This window comes from Lepidochelys olivacea (genome assembly GCF_965140295.1).
Source record: "Lepidochelys olivacea isolate rLepOli2 genome assembly, chromosome: 10".
In the NCBI taxonomy this organism is placed as follows: Eukaryota; Metazoa; Chordata; order Testudines; family Cheloniidae; genus Lepidochelys; species Lepidochelys olivacea.
The window spans coordinates 1,894,003-1,916,469 of NC_140420.1; the positions used below are offsets into that span (position 1 = coordinate 1,894,003).

The window sequence follows — 22,467 nt, forward strand, 5'->3', positions numbered from 1 at the left end:
GTAATGTGCACCATGCGGCTGTAATTTCTAAAGCGCGTCGTGTTGCACATTAATTGGTCCATGTGGTCCCCGCAGGTGTGTACTGCACATTCCCTGGAGGGCTTTAACTACCAGCAGGGTCTACGTGGACCAATTAACACACTTTAGAAATCACATCCCCCAGAGCACATTACCCCACCGTGTAGATACGCTATAGGGGAATTGATTTACCTTGCCACCAAAGGGGCAAGGTAGAGGCTCCACCTTGAAGGGATGAAATGCTGAGAGCAAAGGGTTGGCTGCCTGGGTCCTCTATAAACAACCATGTCTTGTTATTTGAAGAGGCACCTTCTCCCACAAGGCATACCTTCTTCCAACTTCCTGATTAAATTCTATGCCAAATCAAAACAAAAATTCCCCCACATCTTCCGGGACTTTGCCAAAGGTGTGTGCTGCAATCAGGTGGTCATTTCCCAGAAGTTACACCTCATTAACACTATAAATATGCTGTGATTTATAGTGAGAAAGGCAGGGCTCCTTGGACAGCGGATTCTCCGGGGTTCTGTCTGGAACAAAGCTCGGGAACTGAAACATGCTTTTCTTTTGTGGGGTGACATTCTAAATGAAACATGTCAAGGGCTTTCCCACTTTCCTATGCAACCAGGATGGTAACATCTCCCTGGCTCACGACCTGCCATGCTCTTAAGGCGGGGCCTTTCCCAGCCTCTCCTCCATTTAGTTGGATGAAACCAGGACTATGACCTCAGTCAGCTCCTCCCTCTGCTCCATGACGAAGTTTAACGTCTGAAAGGGAAGAAGGATGCCAGGCCTCATATGCACAATGGAGAGCCGTGATGTACATATATACACAGCTTGGCTTCCCACCAGGCCATCCTGCATGACCTCTGGGCATTGTTCCCAGTGGAAGCCGTGAGCCTGGCCTTGCCAGCTTGCAGCGGGATGTGGTGAAGCTGGTATGTTCTCAGCCTGTTAGGGCCACTGAGATATGTCACCAATTGTGCTTCACATTTTTGGTAGCAGTGAGGAGTTTGGGGGCCTGTGTGTCACTCGGCTAGACCAATGCTGCACACTGGCTTCCTGAGCTTTATGCAAGAAATGAGGCTTAAAAGAATGAAAGTTTTCGCTGCAGACAGAACAGTTTACAACCCCTCTCTGAGGCAAGGAGCCAGCATGTTCCAACACAATAGGAGTTCTAGAGCATTTTACGTCTTTGCGGCTTTCCAAAATCACTAGTTAGGCAGAGTAGCCCCAACACCTCTCACGAAGCTGAGGGTTTTAGCAAGTGTGCCCACTAGACACACTTTGCATTTGAACTGACATTCCAGTATGTGAAAAGCTGTTTGGTTGATTTAAAATTACTGAAGCATCCAGTTCTCTGAAGGTGGGGAGTTCCCCCAGGGTCACACCCATCAGAAAACTGCAACATGTGCCCTGGTTAGAAGTTACTTTTGTAACTAAGCGAGAGCAAGCTCAGGAATAAGCCATTACATGTTACATACTTTAGAAGGCTGCACTCCATCATCCATGCAGCTGCATCACACCTGTCCTTGCTGATGCCACTTGAAGGGCAGAAAACCCTGGCATGGCTGTACAAGCATGGGTATGTGGGGGGAGGGTTAATTCAAGCTTCAATTACTGTATACATGCAGAATCCTAAATGCCAGAAAGGCAGAGAAAAGGGGCGGAAAACAGCTGTTCAATACACCCCAGCCTTCATGCGCTCAAAGAGTCCAAGACAATTTTTGTACTAGCTTACACAGCTCCATCCTGTGTAACAGCAACATCTCTTCCTCCTTTTCACCAATCACTTATTTGAGGAGCAGACGAGAATGTCAATTATCTTAAAATCCATTTCTTTGCCACTAGGGCAGCAGTCTCAGTTAGTGACGACTCAGGTCGATTTTGTAAGTCTCCCAGGAGAAGGAGACGGAGGAAGGGTGCCGCGTTGCTTCCACATCAATTAGTTACTGGATGCAGCGAATACTCTCATGCTTATGCAATTGGATAGCCCCTGTTAGATTCACATCACCCGTGTGTATTGCCAGTCTGCTGAGCACAGGTTGCTGGATTAAATGCACACATGGCCTGAAGTTCTGATCTTAGAAATATGTGGTTCCCCAATGTCAGGTTTAAGTCTGTGCTGGCTCCTGATTCCAAAGGCTTCTGGGGCCATCTCAGCTGACAGGACCTTTGGCGATGAATCGCTGGAGGGTGCATATTTTGGCAGCAACAGACTGTAAACAGCTTGTGGTGCTGAGGAATTTTCTGGCTTGAGAAGGGCCAACATCCAGATGCGTAACATCCAGGCTGTGCTTGGCCAGGAGCCACCACCTCATGTCAAGATTTTATCTGTCATCAACTGAAGAACACTGGGTCTGGGTCAATACTTTGGGCCACTCTGCACTAGGAGCACTTTACCAACGCCAGGATACTCTAGACTTATAAACGGGCAGGACTGGAAGGGACCGTAACAGGCCATCTAGTGTAGGCCCCTGCACTCAAGGCAAAGCACTCCTCGCGTGGAGGCAGCTATACTGCCAAAGCAGGGTTTTTGCCGGTACAGCTAACTCCCCATTTAACCAAAACCTTATTATCCAAATCCCTTTTTGTCCCCCAGCATGAGACACACGCCCTCTGCAGCAATCGCATGCTTGGAGACAAGGAAGGGTTTTGGATAATGCAGTGGTACACAGATAATAGAGAAGAGACCCCCCCAAAGACTGCATGGAAGAAGAGGATGAGCACTTAGCCATGGGGAAGGCCACTCTGCTGCTGAATGGCTTCTGCCTTGTAGATTATCCAACCTCCCAATTATCTGAATAAAGTCTGTGACCCACCTGCTACGCGAATAGTCAGTAGTGTACGGTACAGCTCACTCCACACACACACGCACTGCAACAAAACAAGCTATACTGGTAGAAGCAACATTCTGCTGGTATGTACACTCAGGCTTTGGGTGGCACAGCCATGGCAGTCATGGATCACAGCTCTTCACACCCCGGACTGACATAGCTCTGCTGGCCGACCTGGCCGTCGACAGGAAATCTGCCAGGAAAACCCAGGTGTTGCAAACATGGAATAGATGACTCATGCTCGTCCCTGTTAGCCAGCAGTGCTCAGCTAATGGCCCAGGGTGGTGTCCTGCAGCCCCAGGCTGGCCGACGTGGCACTGACATCCTGACCATAACCAGTAATTAAAGATCCCATGGTACGTTTGACAAGACTTAGGCTCGGTGTTCCACTTTGGGTAATTACATTCTACCGACAAAAAATTCCCATTGCAGCTTCTATTTCACACGGGATTCTTCACTTCCTGCCCAAAGCTGTTGTGTAGTGCTGCAGAACAGCTGGGAAGGTTCACATCAGAGGAAGGTGAAGTGGTCTGTACATCCAGCCTTCACTCAGTCTTTCTACAGCACCACAGAGAGGGCTCAGAGCTTTACCGAACACAGTAGAAGTCCCTGTCCAGAAGAGTTCACAGTCTCACGTCCTGATCCTGCAGTTGGATCCACTAGCAAGGAGCCCAACTGGGCTTCTTGGGGCACAGGGCTCCACACTAGAACACTGGATTGAAGGTTCGGGGCCTAAGTTAGATCATAAGGTGAGGGTGGCATTAGGACAGTTCATGTTTGGTGGCTTTTTGCTGGTGGTTTGTTTGCTTTGCTTTTTAATACTAAGGAACTAGAGCTTTGGGGTGCTGGCAGGCGGCAGCCAGAGGGGCCAGGAAGTTGCCAGCATAAGACACAGTAGAAGTAAGATTCTCGGAAGGCTGTGGAGAGCAGGAAGGCTCAGTGTGCTGGAGGGAAGATGGGTCTAAGCATGGGAGACCTGCACTGCAGGCTGGTCTGCACTTGCACGTCTGACAGAAATAAGCATGTCAGTTAGGGGTGCGAATTTTTGCTGACATTCCAACCCAGGGCAAACCCATGAGCAGGGGCATTTACAGCAGCATAAAGGTGCCTTGGAGTGGTATGGATTATTTCAGTTCCTAATCTGGAACAAGCTATTGTGGGCTAAAGCCCTTTAACACTTGTATAACTGCACCTGCATAGGACAGGCTTGTCAGTCTATGCCTGCATGGGTAAAGTGGCTAAACTTCTAAGTGTGAGCAAGCAGCCCCTAGAGCAAAGAGGGATGCAGCCAGAGAGGTCCCACCACTCTCTCCAGGCTCAGTGGGCAGGGGCAAAGGTGCTGCCTGTATGCGTGAGTCACCCTGTACTTAGAGTTTTTTCATTCAGTAGAACACACAATCAGTGCTGGTCAGAAACCATTTCTTGTAGCCCCAGAGGAGACACTAACAGTGCAGAGGAACCCTTTAGCCATAAGGACAAGATTTAACTCAGAGCTTCGGGGCTTCAGGCAAGAACCACAAACACTTTCCTGTTCATTGTATCATCATATGTTGCAGATGAAGTGCAAATCTTCTTGCTCACTTGCCGTAATGCACATTCCCAGGAGACAGGGCCTGCACTGAGTATGGGGCTGAATGTCTGCTCCAGGGGGGAAGTCAATCTCATGGGTTTATTTTGATTTGGCTTCTGAGCTGTGACTTTCTAGAGACGCTGGACTTATGACTTATTGCAATATGTAACCCACTAACAAACCTCTCCCAGCTGCTCCTCTGCCCATTTCCTCCCTATGACAGGAGGGGTGTTAACCGGCCACTTCGCCTTCAATGGTCTCTTGAAACATGCTAAACAAATCTGTTCAAAGCCTGTAGTTAGCAGTGATACTGTTAGTTTCTCAGACCTGAGGAAAAGCTCTGTGTTGAAAGTTGGGCGTGGCTACACTTGCAGATGTAGAGTGCTGTGAGTTAAACCCGCCTTCGGAGAGTGCAGTAGGGAAAGCGCTGCAGTCTGTCCACGCGGACAGGAACAAACCCACTGGTGTGGCCACATTTGCGGCACTTGCAGCAGCATTGGGGGTGGTGCATTGTGGGCAGCTATCCCACAGAGCCCCTCTTCCCATTCTGGTGCTGGGGCTTGTGGGAAGGGGGTGGGGCATTCTGGGTCCTGTCCCAACACCCCCTGATGCATCCGTTCGCATCCCAGCAATCCCTGGGCTTCTGTCCACATTTGGCGCCATCTTTCAACAGTTTTTGTACTGCCCGCTCTGTCTTCCCTTTCGGTTTGCGGGAATGGAGCCCGAAGTGCTGAGGAATATGCTGACACGTCTCGCCAGCGCATCACGTTTGGCAGTCGAGTTATTCCTTATGATCCAAAGTGACAGTGAGGGCTCCGACAATATCAACTCGAGAAACGCATATGACACGAGTTTGCTTGTGGCATTCACGGACACGCTCACCACCGTGAAACGCCGCTTTTGGGCTCAGGAAACAAGCACTGAGTGGTGGGATCACATCATCATGCAAGTCTGGGATGACGAGCAGTGGCAGCAGAACTTTCGGATGAGAAAAGCCACTTTCATGGGACTGTGTGAGGAGCTCGCCCCCACCCTGTAGCGCAAGGACATGAGCTTGAGAGCTGCCCTGCGGGGGTGGCTATTGTAATCTGGAAGCTGGCAACTCCAGACAGCTACCGATCGGTCGCTAATCAGTTTGGAGTGGGAAAGTCAACCACTGGAATCGTGTTGATTCAAGTTTACAGGGCCATTAATTGCATCCTGCTCAGAAGAACCGTGACTCCGGGTAACATGCATGACACTGTGGCTTGTTTTGCACAAATGGGTTTCCCTAACTGCGGAGGGGCGATAGATGGGATAGAATTCTGGCACCAGCCCACCTAGCCTCCGAGTACATTAATCGGAAGGGCTATTTCTCAATGGTTCTTCAGGCGCTTGTGGATCACCGTGGGCGTTTCACTGACATTAACACAAGCTGGCCCAGAAAGGTGCACGATGCACGCATCTTTCGGAACACTGGCCTGTCCAGGAAGCTGCAAGCTGGGACTTTTTTCCGAGACCAGAAGATCACCGTAGGGAAAGTCGAAATGCCCATTGTGATCCTTAGAGATCCCACTTACCCTTTAATGCCATGGCTCATGAAACCCTACACAGGGAGCCTTGACAGTAGCAAGGAGCAGTTCAACAACAGGCTGAGCCAGTGCAGAATGACTGTGGAATGTGCTTTTGGCCATTTAAAGAGCCGCTGGCGCTCTCTGCATGGGAAGCTGGACCTGGCCGATGACAGCATCCCTGTGGTTACATCCGTGTGCTGTACCCTCCATAACATTTGTGAAGGGGAGGGTGAACGATTCACTCAGGCATGGAACTCGGAGGTTCAACACCTGGAGGCTGAATTTGAACAGCCAGAGAACAGGGCTATTAGAGGGGCCCAGCGCAGGGCTGCAAGGACTAGGGATGCCTTGAGGGAGCAATTTGAGGCTGAAAGCCAGCAGTAATGTCTGGTGCCCTGCAAGGGAGTGAAGTGCAATGGTTCCAAAGTTAGTAGGAATCTGTGCTTGCTGCGCTGACTTGCAGTGCCTGTTTCTTTCCTGGGCTAAGGTATCTTTTACTTTATGCAATAATAAAAAATGTTTTCAAAGCCAAAAAATCCATTTATTGAAAAGAAAATTCATTTATTGAAAAGAAACACAACTGCTTGGGAAACAGAAAGGGCTAAGGGGTGGGATGGGGAATGGTACAATCACAGATTTGCTTTTGTCCTGTTATCATACTCAGCCGTGCAATGAGTGCTGCACTTCAGGATGGCTATAATGCCTGGTGATGGGGGCTGAGTGCAGTGGGTCAGGGTCGTAGTTTTCAGGGCTGGGTGGTGAACCTACAGGTGTTGGAGGCAGCTGGTGGCGGTAAGAACCCCAATGTTGGGGAAAGTGAGTTGGAGGTGACATGGGGGCACAAGGGAAAGAGTTTTGGGACAGAGGCTGCAGGGGCGGGGCGGGCATGGAAATGTCCTGGATCAAGTCCGCTTGGCGCTCCATTATGCTTATCAGCCAATCCGTGCTTTGCTGCCAGAGCACTGCGCTTTTGTGCCAGCCCTCCTCATTCTGCTGGCAGATCTTCCTTTCACTGTCCTGCCACTCCTGCACTTTTTGATTTTCATTTCTTGAATGCTGCATTACTTCATGCAGCATGTCTTCCTTGGTTCTACGTGGCCTCTTTTTGATTCTTTGGAGTCTTTCGGCCGGTGATAACACGGACGGCTGAGATCTCAAGGTTGCATCTGTAAAGGCAAAATGCATCACTTGACAGAGGCAGCATTGTTCACACCAGACAGAGCAATGATTCCCCTGTACATAAGGGCAAGCACAGTCTACACAATAGCATAATTTGCCTGTCCCAAAGCAAGCACACATAACCCACGGGAGCCCCAAAATGGTGAGTAAGCACAGGGTCAAGGGGGACTGATTGTTTCATGACTGTACTGTCCTCTGGGGTTCTGTGCCTTGGGGAGAGCCAACAGCGGCAGGGGCCCCTATACTGAACACTGTCCCCACATTTTCAACAGGAGTCCATCCCGGAAGAGATCTCGCTGCTGAGGGTGACCTGGGAAGCAAGGGGGGTCTTCTACTGCAGTGTGGCTTCTGCCCTGGCCCATATGCAGCTTGCTTGGATGAATGCACTATAAGGTGGGTAGAAAGCTGGCTAGATTGTCGGGCTCAACGCTTAGTGATCAATGGCTCCATGTCTAGTTGGCAGCCGGTATCAAGTGGAGTGCCCCAAGGGTCGGTCCTGGGGCCGGTTTTGTTCAATATCTTCATAAATGATCTGGAGGATGGTGTGGATTGCACTCTCAGCAAATTTGCGGATGATACTAAACTGGGAGGAGTGGTAGATACACTGGAGGGGAGGGATAGGATACAGAAGGACCTAGACAAATTGGAGGATTGGGCCAAAAGAAATCTGATGAGGTTCAATAAGGATAAGTGCAGGGTCCTGCACTTAGGATGGAAGAATCCCATGCACCGCTACAGACTAGGGACTGAATGGCTCGGCAGCAGTTCTGCGGAAAAGGACCTAGGGGTGACAGTGGACGAGAAGCTGGATATGAGTCAGCAGTGTGCCCTTGTTGCCAAGAAGGCCAATGGCATTTTGGGATGTATAAGTAGGGGCATAGCGAGCAGATCGAGGGACGTGATCATTCCCCTCTATTCGACATTGGTGAGGCCTCATCTGGAGTACTGTGTCCAGTTTTGGGCCCCACACTACAAGAAGGATGTGGATAAATTGGAGAGAGTCCAGCGAAGGGCAACAAAAATGATTAGGGGTCTAGAACACATGACTTATGAGGAGAGGCTGAGGGAGCTGGGATTGTTTAGCCTGCAGAAGAGAAGAATGAGGGGGGATTTGATAGCTGCTTTCAACTATCTGAAAGGGGGTTCCAAAGAGGATGGCTCTAGACTGTTCTCAGTGGTGGCAGATGACAGAACGAGGAGTAATGGTCTCAAGTTGCAGTGGGGGAGGTTTAGATTGGATATTAGGAAAAACTTTTTCACTAAGAGGGTGGTGAAACACTGGAATGCGTTACCTAGGGAGGTGGTAGAATCTCCTTCCTTAGAGGTTTTTAAGGTCAGGCTTGACAAAGCCCTGGCTGGGATGATTTAACTGGGAATTGGTCCTGCTTCGAGCAGGGGGTTGGACTAGATGACCTTCAGGGGTCCCTTCCAACCCTGATATTCTATGATTCTATGATTCTATGCCTGTGTGCAGCAATGGCCCCCTGGCCCCTCACGGCACAGTGGTGGGGACATGTTAGTCTGACTGGGACAAGGACCACAGTGGCTCTCCCACAAAACCTGCGCAAGCACATTGCCCAAGTTCTGGCTGAGACCTCTGAAGAGATCACTGAGGCCGATTACCACGACGTGAGAGCACATCAATGCCCTATTCCGCATCGAGCCATGCATGCAGCCCTAACCCTCCTCGCCCCAAGAGCCCGCACCAAATAACTTCCTTCCCAAAATAAAAGCCGCTTACCGGGAACCTCCTCTGGTGTTTGTCCTTCCCCAAGCACTGGCCACCGTAACTGGCTACCTTCCTCCTGGCTTGAGAACAGCTCCTGGCTGCATGCATCTAGGGATGCCGGGGCATCTTCCTCCTCCGGAGCACCCTCGCTCCCGCTTTGCTCCTCCTCCTCCTGTCTTGTTGGACTGGGCTCTGAAGTATCCAGGGTGGCCCCCGGAGTGGAGGTGGGGTTGCCCCCAAGTATTCTGTCCAGCTCTTTGTAGATACGGCAGGTCGCGGGGGTAGCACCAGGGCGGCTGTTTGCCTCGCGGGCTTTGCGATAGGCATTCCGCAGCTCCTTCACTTTAACCCTGCACTGCAGGGCATCTCGGCCATGGCTCCTTTCCATCATGGCCCTTGATATCTGCCCGAAGATACTGTAATTCCTACGGCTGGAGCGCAGCTGGGACTGGTCAGTTTCCTCCCCGCTAACACTGATGAGGTCCAGCACTGCGCCATTGCTCCATACTGGGGATCGCCTAGCACGTGGAGGCATGGTCATCTGGAAAGATTTGCTGAGAGCACTCCACGCCTGGCTGAGCAAACAGGAAGGGGATTTTCAGAATTCCCAGATGATTTAACGGGCGGGTCTGACGGTTGGTCACCTGAGGGCAGGGCAGTAGAGTTCAAAGTGATGACCAGAGTGGCTAGCACAGGCATTGTGGGACACGTCTGGAGGCCGACCAGAGCGCACTATAGGACCAGGGCGTCCATGCTGGCGCCGCGGCACTCCAGCGGGGGCGCAGCAAACGTTATTCCCCTCGCCGAGGTGGAGACCAGCCGCGCTGTAGCCGCGGAGTCAGAGCGCTCTACGTGCCTGGCCAGCGTGGACGCGTCGTGCGTTAGTGCACCCTGGGCTCCTTTACTGCTCTGTAACTCACAAGTGTAGCCAAGCCCTCGGTCTCTCTCACATACAGAAGCTGGTCCAATAACAGATATCACCGCACCCCCTTGTCTCTCTAATACCCTGGGACCAACATGGCTACAACACTACATGCAATTCCTAGTGTTGGCGATCCAGCCATTAGCCAACCGGAGATCATCCATGTCCTGTGGCGATCCAGCTGCTACTAACCACATTGTATGCAGTGTAGTTGTAGCCATGTCTATCTGTCACTCTGTACCTGACCTTTCAGGCCTCAGCCTCCAAGGAAACTTGCACAACACTTTCAAAAGATGAGCCCAGGAGCCTACATTCATAACTCTGACAGCCAGACACTAAAACTCATGAACTGACCAGAGACGCTGGATTTATGGCTTATTACAACGATCCGTAACCCACTAGCCCCCATTTTTGTCCTATAACTGCAGAGGTGTTAACGGGGCTCTCTACCTTCAATAGACCCTTACAGCATGTGCTAACTACCTATGCTAAACACTCTGTCCCACCTGGCATTTTGCTGTGATGCTGAATGTTCCTTTCCATTGTGTAAAGAGTTGTCACTTTGGATGGGCTATCACCAGCAGGAGAGTGAATTTGTGTGGGGGGGTGGAGGGTGAGAAAACCTGGATTTGTGCTGGAAATGGCCCATCTGATGATCACTTTAGATAAGCTATTACCAGCAGGACAGTGGGGTGGGAGGAGGTATTGGTTCATATTCTCTGTGTATATATAAAGTCTGCTGCAGTTTCCACGGCATGCATCCGATGAAGTGACCTGTAGCTCACGAAAGCTCATGCTCAAATAAATTGGTTAGTCTCTAAGGTGCCACAAGTACTCCTTTTCTTTTTGCGAATACAGACTAACACGGCTGTTACTCTGAAACCTGTTTCTTTCCTGTGGCTCTGAGAGCCCTGACGAAGAGCTTGGTGTGGCTCCAAAGCTTGTGTGTCTCACTAACAGAAGCTGGTCATAAAAGATATTCCCTTTGTCTCACTAACCACATTATCATTCTGAGCCACTTGCTACCCAGCATCTCCCAGGGCTCTGCAGCCACACAGCATTCCCTGAATGTCAAACTCGGCCCATTTCACCCAGGCTGTGAATCCTGCCCTCTTTTCCATGCTCTCCAGCTGAGCATTCCCACTCACTAACTCCTCAAACAACTAAGCTGCCTGTCCAAATGCATGAGGTTCCATCCCTGGGCAGACACACAGAACACCTCTAAGACTGTAAGCCAGGATACTCCCTACTGAAGCCATGGGCCAGGCTTCAGAGTAACAGCCGTGTTAGTCTGTATTCGCAAAAAGAAAAGGAGGACTTGTGGCACCTTAGAGACTAACCAATTTATTTGAGCATGAGCTTTCGTGAGCTACAGCTCACTTCATCGGATGCATACTGTGGAAAGTACAGATATTACAACAGAAAAAAAACACACTCTGGGGACTGTGTTTGGCCCATGGCCACACTCTTGTGTTAAGTGAAGATGTTCCTAGCTGGAGGCAGACTGGGAAGTGATACAGAAATTCCTCCCTGCTTAGGCTGTCCGCCAGAAGTGCCTCACCTGGGAGGCTGGAGGGAAGTAGAAGAGCCCAACACCCTGGTAAAATAGGGGTGAACACAATGACTAGCTAGGCTTTCCCACTGAACCGACATGCCAAGGATACCTGGGAACATAAGTTTGTGGAGAACAGTCCTATGATTCCTGGGGATTCCTGGCATCCCATTGGTTCGAATGGACTTTCCACTGAAAGCTGCTCCCAAGAAGCACATCCAGCACATTCCACCAGCACTGATGGGGTTAAAAACTCCACCACTCCAGAGGCTAACACCCACATTTCAATGGTCCCCAAACAAGTTCTGAAGTTAAATGCCTCATTAAGGTAAGTGGGGCTGAGCATCTTAAGAAACATGCCTAGGGAAAAGCTATTCAGTCTGTAAAGACTGTTCAGAGCACAGACGGGAGTCCTGGGAGCCTGCAGACAGATCCGTGGAGCAATAGGACATCATTTGAATGTTTCCCTTTCATCTCAAGGGGGTTTTAAACTCGAACCTTAATTATCACTATTTAAATATCAGCAGAGTTAAAGGTTAGACTCCCAACCCTCTTAAATATCAGAAACACCAAGCTAATATTTGTCCAGTCGGGCAAGATAGTTCCTCATGTTCCATTCATATCCAATGGGACAGATTGTTAATACAAAGCCACATGATCTGACCATACAAACAGAATATTTCGCTACCAGATATTCTTTTGATTATTCGCACAGCTAAGGTGCCACTATCTAAAGGACTTTGTCCACACTAGCTAATCCCGGTACAATTGACACAAAGTCTAATTGGCACAACACTGAGAGTGGCTGCTGAAGCCTGACAGCTGTCTACACTAGGCTCCTAAAATTGCATGTACCAGGACCTCAGTGGAAACTTTTTTGTAAAAACACCTACTGCAGACACAGTTCAACAGCGAGCAGTAAAGTGGCCTTTACAGTCAGAGCTACAGTGCAAAGAGTTGGACTCCGAGGTGTTTTCTTAAAAATGGTCCACAGCAAAGGCCATTTGGGTTAATAAGACTGTAAATATTTATGATCCACTTTCCTTGTCACTAGCAATAAGAACTGGTACTTGAATCTGTAGAACAGGTCATTCCCTAAGCCGGTGCCTACACACCAGAGCTACAGGACCTTGAGAAATACAGGTGGATTGAATTACACAAAGCAGGCCCCTCCTCTGCCTACAGATTTGGCCAAAAAATCCCAAACTTCAGTTGGCCCCAGACGGCTAACAGATGCATCAGTGAATGTTTGTAATGTGCTTTGAAATGGAAAATGCCATGTAAGTGTTAAGGAGAATTAATTATCATGACCAGTTCATTCACATTTCAGCTGCTGTTCTTCTCTGGCCGGCTGGAGTCTGGCTGCGGTAGGTGCATGAGCAGCAGTACATGGCTGTGTGGGGAAAGCCATCCCACAGGTGCCAAAGAACACAGTGACAATCAGATCCACAGGTGCAGAGCTGTGCAAATAACTCAGTTTTCGATTGCTAGATGAATTGTTCAGCAAATCAAAAAAGTAAAAACAAAAATTCATTTGGTGTTTAACAAAAAGTATAATTTGATCTAAAATGAAACATTTGGTTTTTGAGGGAATTAAACCTTTTTTAATGGAAGTAAAATTAAAAACTGAGCAACTGAAACATTTTTCGATTTAAAATGTGGAAACTGAATGTCGAGATTTTTTCAGATTTTTTTTTTCCAAACCAAACCAATTTAGTGAATTTGATACAAATTCACAAAATGTTTCAGTCAATCCAAATCTGCGCTTTTCAGGGAAAAACAGTTTCAGCCAAACAATTTTGCCCAGCTTTACTCTAGAGCTACGAGTTGTTTCCTTGCGCCATCTCCCCGTCAGTGCGGGCCCCCTAGGTGGGTGACTGTCCTGCCCCAGGGCCTGAGCCCCAGCCCTGGTGCAAAGAGGGAGACGCTGCAGCCAGCACACAGCCCACAAGGATGGGACATTTTTGCCTTTATTTTTTGTTGTTTTGTTCCTCTAATAATTGCAGGCGACAGAATTGCTCCAAATATCTGAGATATACTTGTAACTCTGCTACAGCCTTTGAAATGGGATGTGCTCAACGCGGGAACACTGGAGAGATAGACAGCCACTGAAATCACTAATTTCTGTTTCAAATTATCCTTCCTAGCTCCCTCAACATCTCAGACCGAAGGGACGGGTCCGCTCATTAGAATACCAGGTGGAAGCCACACCTTCCATCTCCAGCAGGGTACCTGAACCTAGCCCACAATGCTCTGCACTGAGGGCTGTAGCAGGTGATATAGAACATGGTTGTTTTCTCAGAATGGATCTTGGATAACCCCTGGAAGAGCAGTATCTTTTCTTTAAATGTTGGAATGTTATCACATGAGGATAGGCAGGACTTTTGCTACAAGCAAACCGAGATGAATGAACCATACCTGTAGGACTGGAGAAGACACTACAAGACATAAGAACATAAGAACGGCCAGACTGGGTCAGACCAAGGGTCCATCCAGCCCAGCATCCTGTCCTCCAACAGTGGCCAATGCCAGGTGCCCCAGAGGGAATGAACAGAACAGGGAATCATCAAGTGATTGTCGCCCTTTCCCAGCTTCTGGCAAACAGAGGCTAGGGACACCATCCCAACCCATCCTGGCTAATAGCCATTGATGGACCTATCATCCATGAATTTATCTAGCTCTTTTTTGAACCCTGTTATGGTCTTGGCCATCACAACATCCTCTGGCAAGGAGTTCCATGGGTTGTCTGTGTGTTGTGTGAAGAAATACTTCCTTTGTTTGTTTTAAACCAGCTGCCTATTAATTTCATTTGGTGGCTCCTAGTTCTTGTGTTACGAGAAGGAGTAAATAACACTTCCTTATTTACTTCCTCCACACCAGTCATGATTTTATAGACCTCAATCATATCTCCCCTTAGTCATCTCTTTTCCAAACTGAAAAGTCCCAGTCTTATTCATCTCTCCTCATATAGCAGCCGTTCCATATCTCTAATCATTTTTGTTGCCCTTTTCTGAGCCTTTTCCAATTCCAGTAGATCTTTTTTGAGACGGGGCGAGCACATCTGCATGCATTATTCAAGGTGTGGGCATACCCTGGATTTATATAGAGGCAATAGGATATTTTCTGTCTTATTATCTGTCCCTTTCTTAATGATTCCCAACATTCTGGTCACTTTTTTGACTGCCGCTGCGCATTGAGTGGATGTTTTCAGAGAACTATCCACAATGACTCCAAGATCTCTCTCGAGTGGTAACAGCTAACTTAGACCCCATAATTTTATACATATAGTATAAAAGACATAGTTCTGGATCAGAGAGGATTCTCAGCCTTCTGATTACAAGAGATACCCAGAGCCTCCCAGAGGAAATAAAGGGGGGAAATCCCAGCAATTGACTAGCTGGTCTCAAGGCTGAGCTTGAGACCCAGATATGACCCATGTATATATATCTCCACCCCAAAGTACTGGAAGAGTCAGGGTCCTGCAGCTCTTACCCAGTTCAGGCACGATGGCTCATCTGTGCACGTGCTGCATGGCAAGGCCCTGCCCTCAGGTTAAAGGCCAAAAAGCTGTGCCCAACTCCAGGCCTGACTGACACTGAAATTCCATTCACAATGATGTATTTTGGCTCCCATTAATGACTACGATTGATGTCTCTAAATCCTGCATAAGAAGCCAAAGCAGTGTGCAATACTATTCCATTACAGGGGTAAATGCCTACATGAAGTAGAATTGCTAGTTGACATTCATTCCATGCCTTTCCGTCAGGGTTTTCCATAAAATCTTAAAAAGAACAGGAGGACTTGTGGCACCTTAGAGACTAACAAATTTATTAGAGCATAAGCTTTCACTTGCATCCGATGAAGTGGGCTGTAGCTCACAAAAGCTTATGCTCTAATAAATTGGTTAGTCTCTAAGGTGCCACAAGTCCTCCTTTTCTTTTTGTGGATACAGACTAACACGGCTGCTACTCTGAAACCTGTCATAAAATCTTAAACCCTGTTATTCCCAGAATGTAATACATCCTGTATGGATCTCATAGGCTTCAAGGCACAGTGTGCTGTTACTGAAATTCCTTGTGCAACTGTCAATCATCTATTTGATTTATTGTGTCATAAATGAGTTGCTTTTACTACAGGAGAAGGCAGCTGCATTCACATGATATTCTGGTGCTTTGAAAGGTGATTTCTCCACTGCTATCCAGGGCGTTTGACAATGGACATGGATCAAACTGGCTATTCAAGACCAGATTATAAACTCAAAGTCACTGAAGCCCGAACATACATTAGTGAATAACACAGGATTAAAACCATTCTCTAATGCATTGTATTCGTTTCCCTGTAACTCAGGTAGCCACTGCAGCTCTCATTCAGACTCATGCTGAAATCAGGCCATGGGCAGTGCTGCTGTTTTACTGCAAGGTTTGCACTATTCAGAGCTTTTCTTAAAGCCCCAGCTCCTGAGAATCTTGGCTTCCTTCCCCCTCTCCCCTCCCCCCCCAGTAAGTTTCCATCTCTCAGACTTGTGGAGAAAAGCTTGAGATCAAGAACTCCAAAGGCTCAAAAACCAGAAGGCAAATACACAAGATTGCAAAATTAATTATCTTTAAAAGCTCATGGTTATTATGTGCCTGACTTCTGATTTTTGAACACTTGCTGCTCTGCTGGGGATCTGTGCTCTTTCCCATTGAGTGTGTACTGGGCTCAGACATTACATGGAGGTCTGTAGTGGGGTTATAGTCTTTAAAGCACAAAAGAAACAGAACAATATTAAAACCCAGAATGATCAGGCCACCCCCACAACCTCCGGTTCCTAGTTGTTGCCTTATGACAACAAGTTATGAGAGGAAGAACCACTTCACAAAGCTGGTGGAGGTAAAGAGAAACTGGACGCATGCGCACACACACACAAACAGCGCGAACACACACAGCACACACATATACACACACACTCCAGATTCTGTGAAAAAAGGAAAGAAATACATTGAAAACACAAAAAGAAAAGGAGGATTTGTGGCATCTTAGATAGTCTAACAAATGTATTTGAGCATAAGCTTTTGTGAGCTACAGCTCACTTCATCAGATGTATTCAGTGGAAAATACAGGGGGGAGATTTATATACACAGAGAACATGAAACAATGGGTGTTACCATACGCACTGTAACGAGAGTGATCAGGTAAGGTGAGCTATTACCAGCAGGAGAGGGGTGGGAGGGGGAGAAATCTTTTGTAGTGATAATCAAGGTGGGCCATTTCCAGCAGTTGACAAGAACGTCTGAGGAACAGTGTGGGGGGCGGGAAATAAATATGGGAAAATAGTTTTACTTTGTGTAATGACACATCCACTCCCAGTTCTATTCAAGCCTAATTTAATGGTGTCCAGTTTGCAAATTAATTCCAATTCAGCATTCTCTCGTTGGAGTCTGTTTTTGAAGTTTTTTTGTTGAAGAATTGCGACTTTTCAGCTAGCTGCTGTGGGCAGCATCGTAACCACTGAATTGCTGCCTGACTGCAAAATGCCCCCTTCATAGAAAAAACAACGAGGAGTCCTTGTGGCACCTTAGAGACTAACAAATTTATTTGGGCATAAGCTTTTGTGGGTAGAACCCACTTCATCGGATGCATGGAGTGAAAATACAGGAGCAGGTATAAATACATGAAAGGATGGGGGGTTGCTTTACCAACTGTGAGGTCAGTCTAATGAGTTAAATCAATTAACAGCAGGATACCAAAGAAGGAAAAATAACTTTTGAAGTGGTAAGAGAGTGGCCCATTACAGACAGTTGACAAGAAGGTGTGAGTAATAGTAGGGAGAAATTAGTATTGGGGAAATTAAATTTAGGTTTTGTAATGACCCAACCACTCCCAGTCTCTATTCAGGCCTAATCTGATGGTATCCAGTTTGCAAATTAATTCCAGTTCTGCAGCTTCACGTTGGAGTCTGTTTCTGAAGTTTTTTTGTTGAACAATTGCCACTTTTAGGTCTGTTATTGAGTGACCAGAGAGATTGAAGTGACCTTCTCAAACCTTCTTGTCAACTGTCTGTAATGGGCCACTCTCTTACCACTTCAAAAGTTATTTTTCCTCCCTTGGTATCCTGCTGTTAATTGATTTAACTCATTAGACTGACCTCACACTTGGTAAAGCAACCCCCCATCCTTTCATGTATTTATATCTGCTCCTGTATTTTCACTCCATGCATCCAATGAAGTGGGTTCTAGCCCACAAAAGCTTATGCCCAAATAAATTTGTTAGTCTCTAAGGTGCCACAAGGACTCCTCGTTGTTTTTGCTGATACAGACTAACACGGCTACCACTCTGAAACCTCCCTCCACAGAAGACAATTCAGACAGTTCCTCCATCCAACACAGTCATACAAGAGTACAGAAGGGACATAAGCAGACAAATCCCAGGATCCACCCCATATAGATTTCTTACAGGGATAAAATCACTTTGACCGCAGTCCCCCAACTCCCAGCACATGAGCACCATCACTCTGCTCAGCACCTTGCACACCATGGGCCGTTCTAACTGAAGATCCTACCCCCCCGCAATTTCTACTGCATCGAGATGGTTCCAGATTTTCTGAAAACAATAAAAATGTTGTTCACAAAAAAGGAAAATGCTTCAACAGGTTCCTTTACTGTTTCTGTGAGATGAGCATCTCCAACAGGCAGGACAAGTGTGGTAACTTAGCCTTACTTAAAGCTACACCTTAGGAACATGGGAATTGCCAAACTGAATCAGACCAATGGTCCAGCTAGTCCAATATCCTTTCTCTGACACTGACCTGCACCAGGCCATACAGAGGAAGGGGATAACGAGACAATCAAACAGAGAAAGGCTCTACATTCAGCTCAGAGCCTGATATGAAAGGTACAAACACCAAGAGGGGTCAGCTAATCAGACTTCAGGGAAAGGACAGTGTATGTGCGTGTGGTTGTATCATTGCCTGGCAGGAAAAGAAGAAAACAACATAAAAGAAGATGAGTACTTACCAACTAGGCAGGAAGAAGCTGGAGTCTGGAGTAAATGAAGACAACATGACCCCTTAGGACTGCCCCTGCTTCTCTCCCTCAGACTTAAAGGGCCAGCTATCAACAGAGTATGTTGGGAAAGGCTTTATGAAAGGGCAAACCAAACAAGGGGGCCCTGTGACTGCCCAGCACTTAGGCAGCACGGAGCTCTGGGACGAGAATTTCTCATCCTTTCTGAAGGCCACTGATCTGGGGCAGGAACAACCTGAGATGTCCCGAACAGGAGCCTCATGTGCTATGGAGCTGGGCTGGTTGTATCTTTCCTTAGGTTTGTTCTGTAACATAAGAGACACCCAGCTCCCTTTGGGGCACCAGTTGCTTCCTTTGCTTGAGGCTTATCAGCAGTTGGTCACAACGTGTTCATGGTCTGAAATGGAAGGAGGATCAACTTCAGCTCCAGCTGAAAAGGACCTTCGCCTCCCACATGGCTGTAGTGTGAGGAGTTGAATTAAAGAAAGAGGATCAGGCTTCAGGGTGGACCTGGAATAGCGTGACACCGTGGGCTCAGAACTGCAAGATGAGTCCAGGCTGCTAGCTCTCCAACTGCAGAGCCCCCAGGTGTAGCAACGGCCACTTTCCTCCAACTCTTCCTGCCTGACACCTCTTTTATTGCTAATGAACCAGGAGTCCTTGGCTGTGAAACAATCCCTCATGATAAAAGTAATATTTAATAAAAGGATGGAGAGATGTTCTAAAAAACACACTTTTAAAGCCATGTGCCACAGCTGTGCCCACAAAGTCTGGGCAGACAGGTACTTAATTAATTTGAATTCCTGTCTCTTCCTGGAGGTTTTGAGTCTCAGCTCCTGGCATAAAAGAGTTAAGTGCTCAGATACCCTGGTGATGCACACAATAAAAGAACCTGAAGAGAACAGGATAATATTCTTTGATCTCTCTCACTCTCAGTCCCCAACAAAAATATTTAAACTGAATTATCTCAGTCAGCAGTTCTCACTCCCACTGCTTCTCAGGAGTGACTTTATATGCCTTCTCCTTCTTGCATAGTTCACACACAGCATCCAAAACAATCAGCCTGTGTCTCTGTCAAGCCGTGAGGATTCAGCTGAGAGATTTCAGGCAATTCTGACAGATTTTGAATAACACAGTGCAAAACTCTTCCTCTGGAAAGTGAGATACTTTAGACGTAGCTCTAACCCAGGGGTGGGCAAACTTTTTGGGCTGAGGGCCACATCTGGGTGGGGAAATTGTATGCAGGGCCGGGGCAGGGGGTTGGGGTGCGGGAGGGAGTGCGGGGTGTGGAAGGGGGTGCGGTGTGTAGGAACGGGCTCAGGGCAAGGGATTGGGGCAGAGGAGGGGTGTGGGGCGTATGAGGGGGCTCAGGGAAGGGGTTGGGATGCAGGAGGGGTGCAGAGTGCAGAAGGGGGCTCAGGGGTGGCAGCGGCACGCACCAGGGCCAGGACAGGCTCCCTGCCGGCCTGCCCGGGCCCCACACCACACCGCTCCGGGAAGTGGCCGGAACCACGTCCCTGCGCAGCCCCTGGGGGGCAGGGAGAGAAGGCCTCCGTGCACTGCCCTTGCCACGCCTCCAGGTACCTCCCCCGAAGCTCCCATTGGCTGCGGTTCCCTGTTCCCGGCCAATGGGAGCTGCAGGGGGCGGTGCCTGGAGGCAAGGGCAGCGCACGGAGCCCTCTGCCCCCCACCCCCACCCCGGGGCCCCAGGGACGTGGTGCTGGCTGCCTCTGAGAGCGGCGTGGGGCCTGCGGCACCACGGGGGGCAATCTCATGGGCTGGATCCAAAGCCCTGAGGGGCCAGATCCGTCCTGCGGGCCGTAGTTTGCCCACCCCTGCTCCAGCCAGAGCTCAAATTATGGGTAAAGAGTAGGAGGAGCCTGAGGGTCACGTGGCTGTCTTTAATTTAAACAGTAGGGTGAAGTAAGGAGGCCACAGGCAGAAGCGAGGCAACCTCTGAAAGCAGTAAGCACCCCCCAAACTCCTCAATAATTTGAGGTTAATCCAAAATAAGGGGGGGGGTCTCCTTGCAGATGAGCAAGACTTGGCAGGTATGAAGTCCCTGCCATCGCCCCACCACACCCACAACATAAACAGGTCCTTGTGGTTGCCATTGCTTATTTACTGGAAAATTAAGGCAGGCAAAACTGATCACACGTTTTAAGAGAATTCAGAGATGTTCAGGTCCAGCAGAAATGGTGCGTGAGGAAACGGCACAATCACAGAGCACAGTGGACAATTCTCCTCATGGAAAATATGCTTCATTCCCTTTGTAGACAACTTTAGAGTTTCCCCTTTTTGCTGTGGGCCAGTGTGCTCCCCAAGCTTTCCCTATTGGTCGCATATTCACCCCTCTCCTGTTTCTGCAACAGTACCTGCCTTGCATTCATAGAATCATAGAAGATTAGGGTTGGAAGGGACCGCAGGAAGTCATCTAGTCCAACCCCCTGTTCAAAGCAGGACCAATCCCCAACTAAATCATCCCAGCCAGGGCTTTGTCAAGCCAGGCCTTCAAAACCTCTAAGATGGAGATTCCACCACCTCCCTAGGTAACCCATTCCAGGAGTGAGGGCTTGTAAGCCTTGTGGCTATTTGGTATTTATGAGCATTTCATGTGCATGTGGTAGGTTGCTACATTGTATTTGAAGCTATTTTTGTCATTGGTTTAACTTCTCCCAGAGTTTTGCTCAATTTTTCTTCCTCACTTTCTGGCGGGAGAATCTTTCATTGTTGCTGAGCTTTGAAGAAATCTCTTTCTCACGTGTCCCCCTCCAACTTTAGCTTTGTGTCCAACCTTTGTGTGAGCAGCACCTGCCTGCATTGGAGAACTCAGTTTGCACAGGCTGTATTAAGGACCTATGACAGTCCAAAGCCCGAACAACCATTGAGGAAGCAGGTTACAATTCGAATACAGTTCTTAAACTATGTGAAAACTGGCTGCCAGTCACAGTCTGTCCCACTGAAAATATCCTACTTTAATATCAAGCTTATGCCACTCTTTTCCCAGGCTGAGAATCCCCATGGCAGCCTTCCTATTAACAAAGCTTATACCCCTCCTTTCAACAGTCATTGCTTTCTTATTTACCAGCAGTGAAAGCTCCTCCCATGGGATTAAGAAGAAGCCACAAATGAGATCACAGTAACCTGGGGTCTGATTTTCAGAGATGCCCAGGATCCACGATTCCAGTTAAAATAAATGGGAGCTGCCGATGCTCAGCACCTTGAGAAATCAGACCCAGGATCTATAGTGGAGGGAAATCTAGTGCACAGTTCATGAAAGATTTTAAAAAATTGAAGCACAGGCCTAATATCCTCTTTCTCTCTTATGCTGCTCTCAGTTCTGTAGACAGAATCCTGATACCTCATCTGTACACAGAATTCTGTACGTAGAATTCTGAGATTTCTTCTTTACACTGCAATAAGCTGGTTTCTTCCTTTTATTTCTTTACATTTCGCTAATCCACTCATCCAGAGCCCTGATTTAAAAATACATCAAATAGCAAAGTAGACAACAGCCACAAAATGCCTTCGAAACCCATCAAAAGGAAACCCTATGCTGAGCCGCTTGCCACAGCCACACCCTGAACTGACCCTCCTGGAACAACTAGGAAAACAAGACAGGCTGGGACAGGCAGATAGTATGTAGTAATAATGTGGAGTCCATAGGTAGGGCGCAACACACACTAATCAAACCCCATGACACCCAGGTGAGGTAAGAAAGCATTGTCCCCATTATACAGGTGAGGTCATAAAGGAAGCAAGGTAAAGGAACTTGCCCAGAGCCACAGGAGAAGGCCATGTTAGGGCTGGGATTGGAACTTGGGAGTTTCTAATTCCCATTCCCAAGCTTACTCACCAACCAGTCTGAATGCATGGGTGCAGCCTTGCCAGTGTTCCCTCTAAGCTGTGTGCACGCACACAGATCCTAAACCCCACGCACACAGCGAAACGCCGGGCGCACAAAAATTTGCACAGAAGCACAATTTGCACAGAAGAAATTTTTTGCACACATGGCCTGTCAAAAATTAGAGGGAACATTGGCCTTGACTGACACACAGGTTGGCACAAGCCTTGGAATGCAGGGCTACAACCTTATTGCAAAATTA

At 48.1% G+C, this 22,467-nt stretch overlaps 1 protein-coding gene across 1 annotated transcript; it reads right to left on the minus strand.

The window, feature by feature from the left end:
- Window positions 1–714: 714 nt before the first annotated feature.
- On the minus strand, window positions 715–9,612 carry LOC311526860 (uncharacterized protein; the record flags this gene model as incomplete). The annotated part of the gene is made up of 3 exons (XM_084640332.1): window positions 8,896–9,612; window positions 7,041–7,141; window positions 715–783 (listed from the first exon to the last, which is right to left on the minus strand). Exons 1-3 carry the CDS (start codon window positions 9,422–9,424, stop codon window positions 715–717), a joined length of 699 nt encoding a protein of 232 aa, XP_084496458.1. The 5' UTR covers window positions 9,425–9,612.
- Between the last annotated feature and the right edge of the window lie 12,855 nt (window positions 9,613–22,467).